The sequence below is a fragment of the Pseudoliparis swirei genome, chromosome 13 (genome assembly GCF_029220125.1).
Source record: "Pseudoliparis swirei isolate HS2019 ecotype Mariana Trench chromosome 13, NWPU_hadal_v1, whole genome shotgun sequence".
Classification (NCBI taxonomy): Eukaryota; Metazoa; Chordata; class Actinopteri; order Perciformes; family Liparidae; genus Pseudoliparis; species Pseudoliparis swirei.
The window spans coordinates 12284236-12301209 of NC_079400.1; the positions used below are offsets into that span (position 1 = coordinate 12284236).

General features: G+C 46.7%; 1 protein-coding gene across 1 annotated transcript in view; it reads left to right on the forward strand.

The window, feature by feature from the left end:
* The window catches only part of LOC130203268 (caskin-2-like), a 58017-nt gene extending 41291 nt beyond the window's left edge, over positions 1–16726 (forward strand). Inside the window, exons 13-23 of the mRNA XM_056429254.1 lie at positions 1288–1377; positions 2639–2766; positions 2915–2996; positions 7820–7893; positions 8461–8571; positions 9826–9927; positions 10013–10151; positions 11028–13100; positions 13193–13282; positions 13898–14048; positions 15024–16726. Coding sequence (XP_056285229.1) covers positions 1288–1377; positions 2639–2766; positions 2915–2996; positions 7820–7893; positions 8461–8571; positions 9826–9927; positions 10013–10151; positions 11028–13100; positions 13193–13282; positions 13898–14048; positions 15024–15129 — 3146 coding nt within the window. The 3' untranslated portion in view covers positions 15130–16726. The remainder of the gene's footprint in view (positions 1–1287; positions 1378–2638; positions 2767–2914; positions 2997–7819; positions 7894–8460; positions 8572–9825; positions 9928–10012; positions 10152–11027; positions 13101–13192; positions 13283–13897; positions 14049–15023) is intronic.
* The last annotated feature ends 248 nt before the right edge of the window (positions 16727–16974 follow it).

A 16974-nucleotide genomic window follows, 5' to 3' on the forward strand; every position in this document is an offset into this window, starting at 1 on the left:
TGACTAAATGATATAAATGCATTCTGCTGGTAGTAGAACTGCTTCCTGTCCCTCTCATTAGCACACAGAACACAGTAAACAAACCGAATGCAGGCTGGTATTTATGTGCAGGTGTTTGTTTAACAGGCTACAACGAGAAAACACTGCTGCTCAGGCTCTGATAACTGTGTGCCTCATTAGTATTAGAACACGTGTGTGCAGACACAAACGCCAGTCTCTACAGCTCTTAAGGTGGACTGACTATCTCCCAGCTGCTGCTATTGGAAACGGATGTAGCTACACACCAGGGGACGACTCCTCTGGTTGTATAGAAGTCTATGCTTCATGTGTTAAAGCTGCATTCTCTCTCCTGACCACCAGGGGGCGACTCCTGATTGTATAGAAGTCTATGCTTCATGTGTTAAAGCTGCATTCTTTCTCCTAACCACCAGGAGGCGACTCCTCTGGTTGTATAGAAGTCTATAAAGTGACTACTTCTCTCTTGATGTATTCCCTCAGTAAGCATTGTAAACATGAGTTTATGTCTCAATCTCTAGTTTCAAGTCTTCTTCTATACAGCATGATGTCATCATTTAGTACATTATGGTCATTTAGAGTCACACAGACGGTAAAGCAGGGGATGCTTGAGGGGCGGGGCTTACTGTGATTGACGACAGGTAGCTACCAGTACATTTGGTCGTATTAAGCTCCGTCCTGTCTGGTCACTTGGTTGCAAGAGAACCAAGATGGCGACGGGTAAACGATGAACTCGAGGCTTCGAAAACCGTGCTCCAACAAACCAATGCCTTGAGAACGGCCGATGTAAATTCCCTCGGGACATAACGAGGGTGGTATCTGATCACGCAACGCTCTCGGTAAGGTCACGATCTTGATGCAGACGCCGCCCCCGTCCCCCCTCCTCCCCCCTCTCATTGTCCAGTCATGACAGTGAATGAATAGCCCCTTCTGGAACAATGGCCCCGGGGGTCGAGCCAAGTCTTCAACCATAATGTTGCAGTTCTTAACGTCCCTTTTGAAAAGCCATGCTAATCCATCTTGTTAGATCTTTGTTGAAGGTCTCTATGTAGGAGGGGCGGGGGAGGGGGGGGGGGCTTTTACAAGTCTGTGCCATAGGTCCCCTTGTCTCATAATCCTTCCATGTTCCCAAGTTTCACGTGTTCCTCCCCACCAGCCCCCTGGTCCCAGTCCCCTCTCGGCCAGCCCCCCGCTGCCCGGTGGCAGCCTGCTACAGTCGGTCCTCTCCAGGCCACAGTGTGTGTGTCTAAAGTGTGTGTGTGTGTTTGTTAGGTGCTCCTCCACCTGACAGTCAGCTCACTGCCCCAGCTAGTGCTGCTAGCTCCGCTCAGGACATTTGGGTCCTCAAGAGCTCTCCCACTGGTAAGGCCGTGTGGTCCCAAAGCCCCTGGCAGCCGACCGACCCCGATCCCATCCCCGCCATTTCAGGACGCTTATTCCCAGCTCTATCCCTTAAAATCCCAGCGTCTTGACCTTGCCTTGCACCCCCCCCCCTCCTCCCCTCCCGCCCACACCCCAATAATACTGAAACTATAACCTTTACCTTGCAGCAGTAATAATGGTGCGCAACACTCGTTAAAGGCTTTTCTACACCTCCTGTGTAACTTCTGTCTCTGCAGCTACCGCCACCCTGAAAGCCTGCACGGCAAAATATGAAAAACAAATGTGCACTTTTTGTTTCTCATAAGCAATGAGATAATGTCATCTGATCAGCAATGCGCTTCGAGAGTTAGATAAGAGCATGATAGCAATCAAAGCTTGTTTGTTGATTAGCTTATAATAAAACTAATCAACGTGTTATATCTGTTTCATTCAAACTAAAATGTGCATTCTGTAACTCTGGAACTGTATTATCTGTTGTTCCTTACGTCATGTAACTCTAAAATCACACAAGACAAACTAATTACATATAATTGGTGAATTTTCCACTTGTTAACTTTGGACGGAGCCAGATTGCTTCCAGTCTTTAAGCTAAACTAAGCTAATCTCCAGACACGCCCACAGACATACGATTGGCTTACATCTTTTCATTTAAAGGCACAGGATGTCGGATTCAGTGGCACCTAGATTGTAACCGACCGAGTCTCCTCCCTTTCCAAGACTCTGGTAGCGTGAGGCGAACCATCCCATAATACCAATGACTTCAGGAGCAACGGGGGTCAGGCGGTGGCTGGCTCCGCAGATCGTGTCGCCGTAGTTTTACAAGCATGTTGGGGAGCTACGGTGGCCTCCAGGGAACATAAACCCGTGAAAGGCTCTGTCCATAGCCAGCGTTTGGCTTGTTCCTTCTGGGCTTCCGTAGAAACATGGAAAAACACTTCAGGTGATCGGATCAGTCATGAAAACATAGTTATGAATATTGTATTTCAGCTCATAGTTCACCTGGAATCCTGCAGCCTGTGCCTTTTGAACTCAAACATGTTTATGTCCTAAAATGCTGAACTAATCCTTTAAAATGGATAGGAATTAAATTTGAATTTACATTTTTTCAGTGAAATACACTCTTGCCGATTCCCTAACCATCAGCATCAGTCCAATGTAAGTCTGATCCCACACTGTGATCTCTCTCTCTCTCTCTGTCTCTCTGTCTCTGTCTCTCTCTCTTCTCTCTGTTTCCTCCCAGGTGACAGAAACAGTGTTGGCAGTGCCGGCAGTGTGGGCAGCAGCCGCAGCGCCGGCAGCGGCCAGAGCTCAGAGAGCGGCCAGAGACAGAATGGGATTCAAACCCGCCACAACGCCGACAACGGCAAGGTCAGATGTCCTTAGAGTCAGCCATCTCCAACATTTGAATATACAACACGATCTGATTTGGCGTGTTAGATTTTGTCTGCAGTGCAGCTCATGAATTCTAGAGATGTTGTGGCGTCTTCCTTCATCATTTAGTTTTGTTTGTGTGCAGCTGGCGCCCTCCGTTGGTGAACCAGGAGACCACGCCCACATTGCAGGAGCAGAGCGCCACAAACAGGCTGATGGATCCACAGGTTGGTCAGAGAATAAAACATCTTCCCTCTTCTTCCTTTGTTTTTTTTTGTTTTTTATTTTTTTTATTTTTTAAATATATTTATTTTGATTTTACAAATTAGCAAGACAGGACATTAAGGATACAATACAAAGTGAAAAGAGAAACAAAATGGTAAAGAACAATAAAAAACAGACAAAAAATATAAATAGATAATGGATACAAAATAATTAGGAAAACCACAGCACATAACACATTCGCACATCACCACTATAAGTACATATTTAAGGTTACATCATCAAATCAAATCAAGTCAGCATCAGTGACAGTGTTTTTAATCTGGCACAGCAAAGTTCACCCCGGAGGGGTCCACCACGTCTAAGACTGGTTTCCATATTTTGACAAATCCCTTGACATTGTCATGGAGGGTGTGGGTCAACTTTTCCATGGGAAAACTTCCAAAATCCCCTTGTACCAGTCATCTGTAGAAGGGGTATCTTTAGAAATCCAGAGTTTAAGGATAGTCTTTCGAGCAATATATAACAGTATTTGAATCAGTTTAGCGTCATTATTACTCTTTGCACTGCTCACTTTAGCTGCCAGGACACATTGAGGGGGTGAAAGCTCCAGGTCATACCCGATCAAAGAAACCACCTCCTCCTTTACTTCTCTCCAGAATGTTTGAATTTTTGCACATTTCCAAAACATGTGTATATAAGTACCAACTTCAGAGTTACATTTACTACATGTAGGGGAACCTAGGCCCAGCCTGCCCCTCAGCAGTGGTGTACAATGCAGTCGATGTAATATTTTGAATTGTCTTTCTCTATCTGTGCTACAGCTCAGGATGTTAAGTGTGTTTCCTATAATTGATGTCCATACATTTTCCTCTATCTGACACTCCATGTCCATCTGCCACTGTTTGCGGATGTGGTCAGTGGAGTAATTAAGGTTTAGGCCGAAGGTTTCATAGACATGGGAGATGAATTTTTTTGTTATGGGTTGTGTAAGGATTTCTTCCAGGAAGCACATGTTTGGGGCATCTACGGTTTTTGGTATGTAATGTCTTATTTGTAAATATCGAAAGAAATGGGACTGTTGGAGAGCGTATTTGTTCTTCAGGTTCTCAAACGAGTCCACTGTTCCTCCCTCATAGAGTTTGATAAGCTGGTCCAGACCCTTCTCATGCCAGAGCCTGAACACAGAGTCTTGACATGAGGGGTGGAAATCTGGGTTTCTCCATATGGGAGCCAAAAGTGAAAAATGATTCTTAAATTTAAAGTAGGCCATGATATTATTCCAGGTGTTTAATGTATTTCGTACAATAAAGTTATTTTGAACCTCTAGCTTTGCTCTCTTGTAGTTTACGAAGGGACAGTTCTTTAAAGTGAGTAATCCACAATTTGTCGACTCCATGTCGATCCATGCATTTGTAGCCTTTGGGTTCACCCACTCATGTATGTAACGCATTTGTGCTGCCCAGTAGTAGAACTTTATGTTCGGGACTCCGAGTCCTCCCTGCTGCTTGCTTTTCTGTAGTTTACTTATTTTCATCCTAACCTTTTTGCCTTGCCAGATGAATTGTGTGAACATTTTATCCAAGTCAATGAAGAAGCTGTTGGGTATTGAGTTTGGCAGCATCTGTAGGGGGTACAGTAACATGGGCAGTATATTCATTTTGAGCATGCTTATCCTGCCCAGCCAGGAAACTGGTAGCGTTACCCACCTATTCAAGTCTTCCCTGATGCGTGTTGTGATTGGCTTTAGATTGAGTTTTACAAGTTTTTTAAGAGAGGGGCCAATTCTAATTCCAAGGTATGTTATCTCCCTCAGTGACCAGTGGAAAGGGAATCCACTGGGTGGCGTAGAGCCTGCCACGGCGCCAATAGGCATGGCCTCGGTTTTAGATAGGTTCACTTTAAAACCTGATATGTGCCCAAACTGTTGTAAACATTCAAGTAGACAGGGGATGGTTTTGTCTATCTCAACCAGGTATAGCAGAACATCATCCGCATAAAGAGAAATCTTTTGTATTGTACCATTGACATCAAGGCCTCTTATCGTTGGTGTGGTTCTGATGAGCTCAGCTAAGGGCTCAATAGCCAATGCTTCTTCCTTTGTTTAATAACAATCCGCTCTCATCATGAGATTTCTCAGCTCCTTTTTTTTTAAGAACAAATTTTTTTTTTTTATAATCAAGATATAAATTGTAATTCCAGAAAAAAACGTCTTGTCACTTATTCAATTCATTTTGAAAAGCCCGTAATAATGTTTGAGAAAGTTGTTTATTTGTGAAATCTGTAAGTGATGGTCATCCAAATCTTTCACTTGACTCATAAAAGGTCACTTATTGTCCTCATCTGTTGAGAGCATAACTTTTTTTAATGAAATATGACTTTCTCAAAAGTGTTTGACTATAATTACTAAGTATTCTATTTGTTTTATCTTAATCTATTGACTATTTCTAGATATCCAACTTATTTCTTATTTAAAATGTGACCCGTTTTACTTGGATACATGTGTAGGATTCATAGCCAAGGCACCGCAGTATCAAAGCCACAGATGATATTATTAATGTGTTGAACATCACTGTGCCGGCTTGAGGAATGTGGTCATAGACGGATGTAGCAGCGGTGCTTTGTTCTGCAGATTGAGGTTTTATTGCTAAGTCTGAAAGGAAATGAGACGGGAAGAGAGAGACGAGGCTTACCGTGCCAATAAAACCACAACACCCATAAAAGCTCCCGATCAACCCTCCAAAATGTGTTTTTGCGTGTCCTCGATTGTTATGGATCTGAACAGCAGGTGCAAAAAAACAACAAAAAGAATCGCAGGAAAGCGAACATTGCACAATTCTTCCCCGGAGGGCTGAGAAGGAGCTTTGAAGATGTTATGCAGTGACAGATGAAGCAGAGGCTCTCTGTTGACCTCGGGCGGGGTAAAGTGAAGGAGGAGAGATGTTGAGTTGGAGGGAGGGGACAGGAACAGAAAGAGCAAAAACACATTTGTGAAATGACGGAGAGAAGGAGGAATAAAGGGAACGATCAGATGATGTCTGCGTGACGGTTAGACGGAGGGATGAAGTGCCACACGTCAGGAGCTGCGCCGCTTTCCCTTCTCCTGGCGGGTAATTCAAATCTGTTTATTCTTGTTTTTGATTTGGGTAAGACGTCCTGCGCAGGATGTTCGATGTTTGGTCTGTGGATAGATTGAGTTGTCACCGTGTGACCAGAGGAGGACAGAGTGAGACAAGCGGAGGTGAAACCAGAGAAAATACTCTTCATAGTTTGAAAGTTGAATTTTACAGGACAAGATTTTTTCCCACAAATCATTTTTTTCTCCTTCCTACATTAAGACGCGTGCAAAGAATATGTGAAAACAACACGCCCTGAAAAGAGTTTGATTCACATTGAGTCAAATGTGTAGTTTCACTCTGCTTTTGTGAAGAGCAACCAGCTTCGTCTCTCACCCTGAGGCCAAATACCTCTCCACTAGGTGCTGCCTTTTACTCTCCTGGGAGACGACAGGCCCCTGAGCTTCACGGCAACGTAGAGAGAGAAAGAAAAGAATCTGAGTGATGAAAAACACAGAAAGATAAGCAGCTTGTTCCACCTCTGGACTCACCAGGCGGTGCTTCAGAAGGGTCGGGGGAAAGATGGACACTCTAGAGACCTGGAGTTAGCCTAGCTTAGCATAAAGACTGGATGCAGTGGGAAATGGCTGGTATTGTGTATGTTTAGACACAAATGCAAAACCTGGCAACCTCAGGGTGATGACGAGGCTCCGGGAAATCAATGCAGCAACAAATATCACTCTCACATTTCTGTAGTGACGCCCAACATGTAAAACTTTAGACATTGAGGACGAGTATCTACCAACTTTGTAGAGTGCCTGTCTGGCTGTTTTCTCCTGCTTGATGCTAAGCTAATTGCAGCTAGCTCCTAATGCATCGGTTTCATTGAACTCTGGGACCTGAGGCTTGAAATAAAAAAGTTTGTCACTTCACCCAAATCACCAAACAACATATTTTTCCGGCCTCCCGTCCGAGGTCTCGCCATGCAGAGAGTTTACATCGTGTTGAAGGGGAACAAAGAATTCCAAGGTGTGATGTTCATGGCCGAGGAAACGTAAGCTCCTCTGTCGAAGCCGGAAAGCAGAGATGTACGTCCTAGACTTCAAAATAAAGTGTGGAGCTGCTCATTAGACGATGAAAGGTCGTTCCCCAGAATGCTTTATTCTATTGTTCTCAGTGGTGGAGCAGACAATGAACCATACACATGTCTTTGTCCTCTATAACAACAATGACTTGTCTCTGCAGACCACCATATACATGAAGTGTACACATGGGAGTGTTACCACTTTTTAAGAGAGAAGGTCTGTTTTTTTACTAATAATACTTTTAGATATGATATATGATTTGATTTAACTGACATTTTTTTATTTGGGATCATCAATTGCCCTTTTGACCCTAAGGTGGGAGAGATAGAGAGAGGGGGAGAGATGAAGAAAAGGAGGAAGGGAGAGAGAGAGGGAAAGAGAGTGTGGGAGAGAGGGAAAGAGAGAGAGGGAGAGATAAAGGGAGGGAGACAAAGAGATGGAGAGAGAGGGAGAGAGATGAAAACACTGGCCTCGGGCAGCAGGTGGGAGGAAGGTGCATTCCTCAGAGAGTCGTGTGTGTGTTCAGTGGGTTTCTGATCAGGTAGATAACTCACCTTCAAAGAGACACAACACCAGACGACACACACACTCTTGTTTCTCGTCGGGGGGGGGGCGACCCTGCACACACACTCCATGAGGCTTCATGCAGGCCGTCCTGAAGGTTGACTCTGTGCGTGTGCGTTCTAGGTGTTTCCCGTCGGCAAGTCAACGGCACGTCTCAGAAAGGCTTCGAGAGGCCGGAGGAGCTCCTGGAAGGCAAGGTGAGCTGAGCTTAGGAGTTTTATTTTGGGACAGTTATTATAATTTATAAATGGTCTAAACATACAGTTGGTGGTTATCTGGCCTGGAAAAGTCCTTTAAAAAAGTCCTGGAAATGTCTTATATTCATATGTTCATTTCTGTAGTTTGATTAAAAGAATAAACATTTATACACATATTTATTCTTTGAATCAAACTATTGTCTCTCATTTATTTGTCATTTAAGGTGTATTAATTACTCGTGTATACACCAAGATATTACATAATGTTTGGTCATGGAAATTTGGTCACCAAGTGTATGAACCCTGAGTTACGATCAACTATACCAAAAGTCTTCAAAAAAACAGAAACACTTTCATTCAAATTGGACAGAAACACAAATATAATTCATCAACGCCTTCTTTGTTCGTCTTTTCCAACAAGCAGCAACTCTGCTTTGAAAGTGTGAAAGAGAGACTGAATACACCGGATGGAAAAAGAAGGAGTAACCGTGGCGATAATAGTTTTTTCCATGTTTAAACTACCTGCCCGCCGCTTATCTCTGACACCCCCCCCCCCCCTGTTGCTAGGACTCTGAGGCCATCTACCAATGGCTGCACGAGTTCCAGCTGCAGCAGTATACGTCCAACTTCATCAGCGCAGGATACGATGTGCCCACCATCAGCAGGATGACCCCTGAGGTGTGTGTGTGTTTTATCTTATTACCTTCGCATTGAAAATGCGGAAGGTTATGTTTTGATCGCCGTGTATTTATTTATTTGTTTGTATGCGTGTTATTCGCGTAACAAAAAAAGTTGTAAACCGAATCGCATGAAATTTGGTGGGATGATTGGTTATTATCCGGAGACCATTTGATTAGATTTTGGGATTGATCGGGTCAAAGGTCAAGGTCAAGGTCATGAAAAGGTCAACATCTTCTTGAATCGCATGAAATTTGGTGGGATGATTGGTTATTATCCGGGGACCATTTGATTAGACTTTGGGATCGATCGGGTCAAAGGTCAAGGACAAGGTCATGAAAAGGTCAAAATCTTCTTTTTACCAAAGCACGGTCATTTGTATCCAATTGGCGTGCAACTAACGCCAACATGTTCATAATTCAATGCCCAATCTTGTGATATGCGAAGGTATGCGCTCTACCGAGTGCCCATTCTAGTTTGCCACATGTTTTCTTCCTGTGCACATTTAGCCATCGTACTCTCGTTGCCCATCACCTTCTATCTTCTATCTTCCACCTTACACCTTCTATCTTGTATCTTCCACCTTCCACCTTCTATCTTCCACCTTATATCTTCTATCTTCCAGCTTCTTTACGATTTGTTTTCCACCTTCAACCTTCTATCTTCTATCTTCCACCTTGCATCTTCTATCTTCCACCTTCTTTACGATTTGTTTTCCACCTTCAACCTTCTATCTTCCACCTTGCATCTTCTATCTTCCACCTTCTATCTTCCACCTTCTTTACGATTTGTTTTCAACCTTCTATCTTCTATCTTACACCTTCTTTACGATTTGTCTTCTATCTTCCACCTTCTATCTTCCATATTCTATTTTCCACCTTCTTTACGATTTGTCTTCCACCTTCTATCTTCTATCTTCCACCTTCTATCTTCCACCTTCTATTTTCCACCTTCTTTACGATTTGTCTTCTATCTTCCATCTTCTATCTCTCACCTTCTATTTTCTATCTTCCACCTTCTATCTTCCACCTTCTATCTTCCACCATAGAAGATACTTGTTCTTGCTTTGTCAGCATAGTTCTCCTCCCAGTAAGCTGCATGTTGTCGTCTTTAGAACTAACAGCCGAGGAGGAGAGACCGGTCCTCTTCTTCTGAAGTCAAATAATAATGAGTATATATGAATAAGACGATCGGTTTATATCTATATATCCATATTCATATTCATGAAAGACATACCTGTGTTTGGTTGGTCAGGACCTGACGGCCATCGGAGTGACCAAACCCGGCCACAGGAAGAAGATCTCTCTGGAGATCGGCAAGATGAGCATCCCAGAGTGGCTTCCTGACTACGTCCCTGTGAGGAAACTCAACGTACACACTGCTGCTGCTTCTCTCAGATGTGTTGTGCAACGCTGGTTCTGACTGTGTTCTGTCTGCTCAGCCGGACCTGGGCGAGTGGCTGAGTGTGATCGGGCTGCCGCAGTACCAGAAGAGACTGTGTGACAACGGCTACGACTCCATCACCATCGTCAAGGACATCAGCTGGGAGGACCTGCAGGAGATAGGCGTCACCAAACTGGGTGAGCAGTCACACCGTCCTCCCATGAACTCTGCTGGGGATTGGCTTCCTCGGAAAAACACCGAAAGTGGTGCTATTCAATGGTTGCAGTTTTGTTACCGTTTACTCTTCAAATATATTTATGTTCGTCACTGCAAGGAGTTTATTATTTCTATTGTATCCATAGAAACGTTACGCCTCACTGGAGATGCACTGATGGCCATTTTATTCATTTATCGAAAAGTTTTACGATGTATTTTCTAAGAATTACCGGACTAACTTTTTACACCTAAAACCGTTCCATAAGTAAAAAATTTAAAAATCCAATTTTTTTAACTTTGTATATATATATTTCGGGAGTGATTGAACAATGAGGAAATTAATATTTTGAAAATATTTATTGCGTCAGTCATTTTAATTATGTTATAAGCTTCTTATAGGCAATATAAATATATATATATATATATGTATAATAGTAATAATAATAGTATATATATAAATATATATATGCACACATATATATATACATATATATAATACATCTCTTATATCTATGTTATATTGCTGTGAAAACCTCTCTGTATTTATTCAAGTTTCTTTCTATCCAAAAATGGAATTTTACAAGATCACAGTTGAACACATGAAGATAACGTTATAATTTACTTTCAGCGAATACACATTTTTCTGACTGTAGCTTCAAATAAGTGTCAATCGGACTCTGTTAGCTGTTAGCTGAAGGAGCCACTCAACGTTTGATGGACATTGATCGCTTGGAGAGGGTTGACTTCGTTTTAGTCTTGTTAAACTATTCAACGAGGAAGACTCTCTCAGAAGCTCGTAAGTCACCCGTGAACGTTCATGAGACTGAAGAGAGGACGCTCCTTTCTTTCTGTTTCAGGCCACCAGAAGAAGCTCATGTTAGCGGTGAAGAGACTCTGCGACCTGCAGCGCTCCCGTAACCTCGGCGACAGAGCCGGAGGCGGGACTCTCCGACGGACCCTCCCCCCCGCCACCCTGGAGATCGTGGCCATCGAGCACGCGCCGACGCACAACGCGGCGACTCGCGCTCCTGCCGACGACTGCTGCCCCTCCCCCCGCACCCCCAGGGCGCTGCTCTCCTTCCAGGACAGCGAGTTGAGCGCCGAGCTGCAGAGCGCCATGAAGGGCCGGGCCGGGGGAGGAGCGGCCGAGGCGTTCGGCATCAGGGGCGCGTCCTCCGCGGCGGCCATGTCGGCCAGCCAGGAGAGCGTTAGCGTGCGGTCGCGCGGCTCGGGGAAGTCGGGGAATTCAAATTCAAGCTTTTCTCAAGATCACCGAGCCGCGCCGACGTCCAGCCGGTCAGAGGAGAGTCTGGGCGGCGCTGCGGGGGAGGAGCCGGGGAGAAGTAGAGCGAGACCCACTGAGATGTGGGAGCACCTGAGTCGCTCCACCACCCCCAACAAGCTCCCCTTCTCCCCGCTGACTCCCCCGCTCACACCCAGCAAGATGCCCCGCTTCGCCCACCCGGCCGTGCCGCCCAAAGACAAACACTTCCAGTCCCCCGTCCGCCTCCAGCAGCCTCAGCACCACCCGGCCTCCCCCCCCTCCTCCCCCTCTCCACAGCCCTCCCCCATGCAGAAGGCCTTCAGCTACCTCCATGGCCACGGAGGAGTCGACGGGGCTCCGTGGGGACTCTCCAAACCTGGAGCGGTGCCTCTGCCGGGCCCCCGGCCCGGACACGCCCCTGGTGGCGACGCCCAGAGGGGCGCCAACAAAAAGCGCGCCCAGAGCCTGACTCGCTACGCTCTGTCCGACGGCGAGCCGGACGACGACGACGACCTCGCCGCCGCCCGCGCCTACGCCTCCCCTTCGGCCGTGCCCGCCTACGCCACCCTGTCGCGGCGGCCGGGCCGCGGGCACACGGGCGCCTCGGGGTCCCAACGGCCGCTCAACCGCAGCCACTCGTTCGCCGTGCGATCCCGAAGCAAAGGGCCGCCGCCGCCGCCGCCCAAAAGGATGAGTTCGGTGAGCGGCAGCCCGGTACACCAACCGGGAAACGGGAAAGCGGTGGAGCCGGAGGAGAAGCAAGGGGCGGAGCCGGAGGGCGCGGGCTCTGTGAGGAGCATCGCCGCCCGGATGGAGGGGAGCGGCGGCGGCGGCAGTCCATCCCGGAGGATCGACATCCCACCAACTCACGTCCAGGTTTCTCCCGTCTTCATCCCCGCTTCCTCTCCGAGTTCTCACGCCATCCTGCAGCACTACAAACACGCCCTCGGCGTGGCGGGCCTGAGGAGGACGGGCAGTGAGAGGACGGAGGCGGAGGCCGCCAGACAGAGAGGCGGCGGCTCGCAGGGCTCCCTTGAAGACAAAGGGGAGAGGATATCCAAGAGCGCCGCGGCGTCTCCGAAGCACGGCTCGGGGGGCCACCTCCCGTTCGCCGAGGAAGGAAACCTGACCATCAAACAGCGGCCCAGGGCGGCGGCGGTCTCCCCCCACGCCGACGCCGACGGCAAGACCCCCAACGACCCGGACCTCCCCGAGTTCAACCTGAAGGAGTCGGACACGGTGAAGAGACGGCACAAACCCAAAGACGCATCCACGCCCGAGGAGGCGGCGTCTCCCAGCAGAGAGAACACACGGCCGCAGACCAATGAGGAGAGGGCGCCGAGCGACGGCGAATCACAGAGGCCGGGGAACGTGTTCCGGAGAGTCGGCTCCCTCGGGAAAGGCCCAAAGCCACCGGTGTCCTCCAAACCTTCCAGTCCTCTCAAGCAGCCGGCCAGCAGCAGCAAACCGGCAGTCCCCCGGAAGTCCGTCTCCCCGGGACACGGCGCCGGCCAAACGGCCATCCCCAAACTCACCAACCTGCCGATTCACACGGTGTCACAGACGCCGGGCGCCATCGTACACACACAGACGGTGAGGTACCAACCCGAGAGCCACAAGAAGGCGGCATCAAGACCCCCTCAGCGCGGCGCGGTGCCGGCATCAGGTAACGCCGACCGACTGACGCCATTCACCTTTTATTGGCCAATATTTATTAAATAATGAATGAATTAATCCCTCACTTGTTGTCGCCCGCAGGCCTGAACCTCCTGCTGGTCCAAAGCGTGGTGTTTGCCGCTCCAGCTCCACCAGCCTCGGCCTCTTCGTACCTCCCCTCGGCCTCGACCTCGACACCTTCGTACCTCCCCTCGGCCTCGACCTCGACACCTTCGTACCTCCCCTCGGCCTCGACCTCGACACCTTCGTACCTCCCCTCGGCCTCGACCTCCTTGCCTCCCTCGGCCTCGACCTCTTGCCTCCCTCAGCCTCGACACCTACGTACCTCCCCTCGGCCTCGACCTCTTCGTACCTCCCTCGGCCTCGACCTCTTGCCTCCCTCGGCCTCGACCTCTTACCTCCCTCGGCCTCGACCCTCTGCCTCGGCCTCGGCCTCGACTCCTTCGTACCTCCCCTCGGCCTCGACCTCTTCGTACCTCCCCTCGGCCTCGACACCTTCGTACCTCCCCTCGGCCTCGACCTCTTCGTACCTCCCCTCGGCCTCGACCTCTTCGTACCTCCCCTCGGCCTCGACCTCTTCGTACCTCCCCTCGGCCTCGACTCCTTCGTACCTCCCCTCGGCCTCGACCTCTTCGTACCTCCCCTCGGCCTCGACCTCTTCGTACCTCCCCTCGGCCTCGACTCCTTCGTACCTCCCCTCGGCCTCGACCTCTTTCCCCTCGGCCTCGGCCTCTTCGTACCTCCCCTCGGCCTCGACTCCTTCGTACCGCCCCTTGCCGCCGGCCGGTCAGCCGGGCAGAGCGGCGGCGGCGGCCCCGGTGGGTGTGGCCGGTCTGGAGGTTCTGGCTCACAAGAGGCTGGAGGAAACCAGCACGTCGCTGGAGGCCGCACTCAAAGTGGTGGAGAACCAGCTGGCCCAGGGGAGCAGCGAGGACAGGTAGGGGAACTCACACAGGTCCCGTTGTCATGACTCCCCAGAGTTTACCTTGGGTCCATACATGTGTTTACATAGAGCTCCTCTGTATGGAGGACTTAAAATGACTTAAGTATAAATAAATAAATGCATGAATAAATATAGGAATAAATGCTTAAATAAATGTATAAATAAATACAGGAATAAATAAATAAATACTTAAATAAATGTATAAACAAATAAATAAGACAGGAATAAATGCTTAAATAAATGCTTAAATAAATGTATAAATAAAGAAATACAAGAATAAATAAATAAATGCTTAAATAAATACAGGAATGAATAAATAAATACAGGAATAAATAAATATTAAGTTATACCTAAACAGGACATCATTAAATAAATATCTATTTTTACATTTCTGTATTTCTTCATTTATTTATGTCTTTATTTATGTGTCCACGCGTATTTCTTCATTTATTTATGTGACGTTTATGTGTCCTTATATGCACATGAGCTGGGGCGGACAAAGAAATGAAGAAATTCAGAAACGTAGAAATAGATTTATTTAATGATGTCCTGTTTAGGTATAACTTATATATATGTATTCCTGTATTTATTTATACATTTATTTAAGCATTTATTTATTTTTTCTTCTATTTATTGTTTCATACATTCATTTAAGCATTTATTTAAGCATTTATTCCTGTCTTTATTTATTTGTTTATACATTTATTTAAGCATTTATTTATTCGTGCATTTTATTTATTTTGTTATACTTAAGACATTTTGAGTCCTCCATACCTACGGTCCTGGAAAACCTGAAAACTCATGGAATAAAAAAATAGTTATTTCCAGGCCTGGAAAAGTCCTTGTGCGTTCTGCCTGAGAAGAATATATCTCAAATATAGGATGTCTACAAAACCAGTATCCTGGTCTCCTTGAATGGCGAGTAGGACATAACTCTACTCACTGGTAACGCTCTCTTCTGGTCCACAGCGGCGGCGGCGGCGACGGCACCGTGGCGGCGGCGGGGAACATTCTGGACGACATCGGCAACATGTTTGACGACCTGGCGGACCAGCTGGACGCCATGTTGGAGTGACATCACAGGCCCGGTGGAGGGGAGACGGTCCTCGGTGGAGGCGCTCGGCTCCTCTCCGTGACCGGGTGGATCAATAAAATAGATACTCTATTTAACCTCCGAGGGGGGGGGGGGGGGGGGATTCTCAATAAGTGCACATTTGAGGATTTCCTGCACAACCTTTTCGCAATATTGCCCAGTGGTTTCAATGCGAGCACTTCAACGCCTCAGGACACACCTGGGAATGTTATTGGAGCAACTAAAGACGTGTGTGTGTATGTGTGTCTCTGTGTGTGTGTGTGTTCATTCTAGTATCACTAAAGGGAATGAGGGTCCATTTCCTCCACGTTACCTGTCCGTGTGTCCAGGAGTTTCTGGTGACGCTGTGTTTTTGTCTGATATCTTTATACTGAGTATATTTATAATTCTATATGTTTGTTTTTTAACAAATGGAGTTCCTATTGACAGTTTGAATCATTCGAGTGTATATGAGCATAACTGTGTTGTATATATTGTTCTGCTTGTTGTCTATAACACGGGGAACGTTTTGTTTATTGTTTTGAAAGACGAATATTCCTGATATGATTTGACATGTTGCTTTTTTAACAAAGTGAGGAAACATTGTTTCTTTAAAACGAGAGACGAGCGTCAGAGACGATCCTCGGAGACGAGCCTCGGAGACGAGCCTCGGAGACGAGCCTCGGAGACGAGCCTCGGAGACGAGCCTCGGAGACGAGCCTCGGAGACGAGCCTCAGAGACGAGCCTCAGACGGTGGAGTCCAGGTCGCCTCAGGGTGCTACCAAAGGAATTCACTGTAAGTAAAAGTTGTGTAAGTTGTGTAAGGGGCCGTTTAGAGGACGGAGGATTCTTCTACACTTGGACTGTTACAAAGCATTTAGAGTCGGTCGACCTTCTAAACGTGACTGAACACTGTAAGAGATCGGAAGCCACGGGAATAATGAATGACTTCAACAGATGTAATTATGATCAATTTATTAATGATTCCTTTTTAACGTGACACGCTAAATACCACAAAGCTCCATAAGTGTGCAGTATGGAACTGAAAGTGTAAATAAATCTGCTGCTGCAGGGCATGCTGGGTACTTTGTGTCCTGTGTGAGTGGAGCTCCACCCATAGAGAGCTCTGATTGGCCAGACGCCTGGTAGCATTAAGCAGCTCGGCCAATCAGGGCCTCCGGTGTTGGACTCGTCTCTTTACATGAGAACAATCTCAAAGACGTGATGCAATATGATTTTAAATTAAATATGTATGGATAAAAATTTAACTAAACTAGTTAAAATGACCAGCTGGTCACCAGCGTTGTCTCCGACTTCGTAATCTTTACCTTCACTCATCCCTCTCTTTTTATGAGAGCAGTTCTCACTATTTTTAACATTAATCTTCATCCTCACCGACCCGGTGCCATGCGGCGATCACCGTGCGGTTCTTTAATCCTGAATATGTTTTTAGAGTCGTGAACATTTCCTACATCAACTCGTGTTTTCAGCACTATTGATCCCTCCGTTGTGTTTCGATGTCTGTTTATTCTTTTGTTTTGCAATATTTTTGTTGAATTCTGTATCTGGAAATCATTAAAAAGAGAATTTATACTGAAAGTGTGAACGTATAATTATTTGTGCAGCTTTAAGCTTATTTTATTGTCAAATGACTCTTTCCAAGGTGATGGATTGATCCAATGTTTTTTTAGTCAAGTCCTCATTCATCATATATGTACATATGTTTTAACAATCCTCACAATTTGGCCTTGAAAAGAACCGTCAAACCTAAAACATAAACATGTATTATGAAACTCATTTGATCAGATGAGTCCTGATATAAATTGGAGGATGATGTCACACAAAAA